The 3480-nt window shown below is 43.2% G+C and overlaps 1 protein-coding gene across 1 annotated transcript; it reads right to left on the bottom strand.

Annotated features, from left to right (window-relative positions):
• Positions 1 to 66: 66 nt before the first annotated feature.
• PV09_09843 (uncharacterized protein) lies at positions 67 to 3480 on the bottom strand. The gene is made up of 2 exons (XM_016363991.1): positions 2313 to 3480; positions 67 to 1839 (listed from the first exon to the last, which is right to left on the bottom strand). Exons 1-2 carry the CDS (start codon positions 3189 to 3191, stop codon positions 76 to 78), a joined length of 2643 nt encoding a protein of 880 aa, XP_016208181.1. The 5' UTR covers positions 3192 to 3480; the 3' UTR covers positions 67 to 75.

The raw sequence follows: 3480 nt of genomic DNA, 5'->3' as shown, positions 1-3480 counted from the left end.
CAGTCGTCATCTCGCCTGATAAGCCTGTAGTATTAGATAATAATCAAATATTTTTTCTTCACCTTACTGACTAGCCTATTCCTCATCCTGATATGAACTAACATAGTCCTCAATATCAACAGCAGGTATAAGCTCCAGATCCTCTGGTAGCGTGTAGTCTCCGAACATCCGAGTACGCGTCTGTACAAACTCTGTATTGAACTTTTTCACCTGCTCTGCTAGCATGCTCATGCCTATAGTATAGATATCTTCAGTATTAAACGCTCTTGCTGTATGCAACGGCATTTGCATATTGCTGAAGCATCCATGCTGGCCAAGAAGCTGTGTTAAACTGAAAATATCCTCAGCAGGCGATACTGAGATATGTTCATCAGGCATATGTATACCAAATGCCTGTTCTATCTTTCGCTGAGCCAGGTTAATATAAGCATTATTCAGACACATCCGATCAAATATAACATTAACGTCCCGCGTTGAGTTCTTCTGTGTCTGGATATTCAGCTTAATTGAACCATTATTGTGCTCAAGCCCGAGGTCGATAGCCTTGAAAGTATCAGCTGCACCTTGCCAGTTAACAAGTCCTGATGCGAGGATTGCATGCTGGAGCGTGTCTGAGCAGGCAGGCGAAAGCAACCACCGATAGTAGATCATTTCCCGGCCATAGTTACGCTGCCCAGCACCAAAGAACACAATGATTAGTGGATCGACAACCCTCCGCAGCAGCCCTATATCACCATGCTTAACTGCATATCTAACAATCAGAAAGAGCTCCACCTCTTGTAATAACCGACACATACTACGAAACTCAGTATTCTGTCCATCCTCAGTACCATACCAGGCTTGACGGGTAAAAGCAGTATTTTGTATATCATCCATCACCTCAAGGAGGATAGCCGGAGGAAGATGTGCAATACGTTTCTCAAAGAAGTCGCTTGAGTATGACCAATAATCATCTGGTAGATAACCTCTTCTTAGCATTGCTGAGTAGAATAGGCCAAGAATCCGAGCATTAAAGCTTTGCGTGACAGACGGTTCAAGCTGATGATATTTAATGCTTTCACGGCTTCGATAACTGCGACCCCAGATAAGTAGATCTCTAGCCAGGCAATGTGATGGTAAAGACGTATCTGATCCTGTACCCCAATGCGTACGTACAATTGTTTGAAGTAAGTTCATCTGGATATGAAACCACGCAGGCACACCCAGTAACCATCTGCGACGATCAAAATGCCGTTCAGCCTCTGACTGTTCCAATTTGACCGAACGTATCCGCTGTGATGTAAGTTGGTCTCCATGAATAAGCCATAATCGAGTGGCAAACTCATCAGACAAAGTGATGTCATCATCTGTAGTTATACCTCGCTGCAGCTGTCTGAGCAATAAGCTTTCATGTACCTTATATGTACCATCAACTGTTCCTTCATCTTCAAATGTAGCACCGAACTGACGATAGCTTGTCTTTGTGGCTGGCAATACATCTAGTATTGGCATGGTAGGAGGACTATCGTTAGCAAAAGATACTGCCAATGCGTTTGAGTGGACAGATTTGATTGCCTGGTATATCAGGAACCGGCGAATCCGCAGGGTAATGTCAGTGCCATCGCCTGAAATACCTGGTGATTGAAAGACATCATGTATTGAAAGTGGCTTCGCCGGATTGTGCATTGACTGTTGTAATCCAGTGTGTGGTATAGATGGACAAATAACGATTGCAGCCGTGGTCATTGCACGCATAGTAGCTGTATGGCCAAGTATTTCATCCCGTCGAGTATCTTTAAAGTTGAAATTGTCATACACAAGAACAGTGCTTAAATTATCACCGTATGATCGCAGTTCATCCTATTTATCCAATTAGGTTAGTGTACGGACTTGTAGTAATTTGATTAGGCCAGGAGTTGACAGGAGTTGACAGGAGTTGGCAGGAATTCAAAGGAGTATGCCCAGCCTTACTGAATAAGGCAATCCAAGGTTTGCAGGCACGCCAAATATAGTATAAAGCTTAATCAAATAGGCTAAGAAGTTTGCAGGAGTCTGCAGAAGTTTCATATGAAACTAAATAAGACTATAGGAGTCTATAGAAGGTTATTTAGATACTGCAAAAATCATATAGGATAGGCTGGTACCTTAAGGTATTAGTAGGAGAGATAGAGACGGCGTTCGCAGGCGATCATTATCGCACACCAAATGCAACATTAAAGACCATATGCTGTTCAAACGCGTTTAAGAACATGAACTTGATGTAATATAATGCCCAATGTGATTGGACCAGGAATTCGCAGGAGTTTGCAGGCGTTTAAATGAAACTGTCATACCTTGGCTACAGTAGTAAGTGCGTTCATCCTTCTATTGACCTGTGTATAGCTATGGCATAATCCAAAGCCAGCTAATGTCTCAATCACTCGCCGTTTTACACCTGAACCATGCAGATATATATCTAGCCAACCATGAAGATAGTCTGACTGCTTTTTTGCCCGGCTATGACACACAATACTGGTAATGACGTATAATCGCTTAGCTTGAACTTCTGCCTCTTTTGATATAGCAGTGTAGCTTTTACGATGACTACGCTGGTTCTGCAATAGTCGATTAAATAAGCTATACCAGGTAGGTGCATTAACCTGAAGTATATGGAAGGCTTCAGTAAAATCAATATCATCCAACTCTTCAACAGTAGCCGCGCTGTTATACTGCCCAAAGTATGTAGTATTCTGGATGAGCGTATCCAATTCGGCTAAGATAGTCGAGATAACAAGACTTGAGAGATGTGCGTTATGGTAAGCCTCGTGAAGGATTAAGGTGTCGATAATCTTGCGAAGAGCATGCCGCCGCATAGCCGGAGTGCGATAGAGTGTATTGTTTATTATGATCTGCTGGTCGACTTGCACACCAGCCCATGTCATAATAAACTTCGGAAAGGACCAACGATGCTGCCTAAGTACAGCAAGTACCTCCTCAATCACCTCGTGTGCCATTACGCGTTGGCCAGTCCTTTCTCTTGTATCTGTCTCTCCAAGTTCTTCTATATGCCTTATCCCATCAACCTCATCTCCATCAGGTGGGACATCGACATAGGGCATATCATGATCATCGTCTTCGGATATAGGACTTGTTAATGGACTGCTGAAAAGACCAAGAAGTGCACGAGGTGGAATCGCAAGTTGTGAAGGCTGCGAAGATGGAGGTGGTTCCATTGTTGTTGCAATCGATGAAGAGATATGTATCCTTCCTGCTTTGAAAGTTTGAAGCTGAAAATCGTTGATATAATGTAAAAGATATAACCTAGAAGTCACATATGCACGCTCATACTAGAGGTCTTGCATCCACTAACAAACTGCGACCATTTGCACTCAGACCCTCAGAGGGTTTTCGAAATAACGGCATCTAATTGGTGCAGGAGTTTAAAGGAGTTTAGTGCGAAAAGCCTTACCCCATAGGGTAAGGCACGAAACGCCCTCTGAGGGTCTGAGCCTGCTGAGATAA

The sequence above is a fragment of the Verruconis gallopava genome (genome assembly GCF_000836295.1).
Source record: "Verruconis gallopava strain CBS 43764 unplaced genomic scaffold supercont1.282, whole genome shotgun sequence".
NCBI lineage: Eukaryota > Fungi > Ascomycota > Dothideomycetes > Venturiales > Sympoventuriaceae > Verruconis > Verruconis gallopava.
Note: the sequence above shows the minus strand (reverse complement) of the source record. Positions and strands in the feature narration are given on the sequence as shown.

Bases quoted from the DNA above. Each gene is read 5' to 3' on its own strand.
- PV09_09843 (XM_016363991.1), bottom strand. From the start codon at position 3,191: ATGGAACCACCTCCATCTTCGCAGCCTTCACAACTTGCGATTCCACCT. The intron at 1,840-2,312 runs GTATGACAGTTT...TTGGATAAATAG, and splicing joins CACTTACTACTGTAGCCAAG to GATGAACTGCGATCATACGG.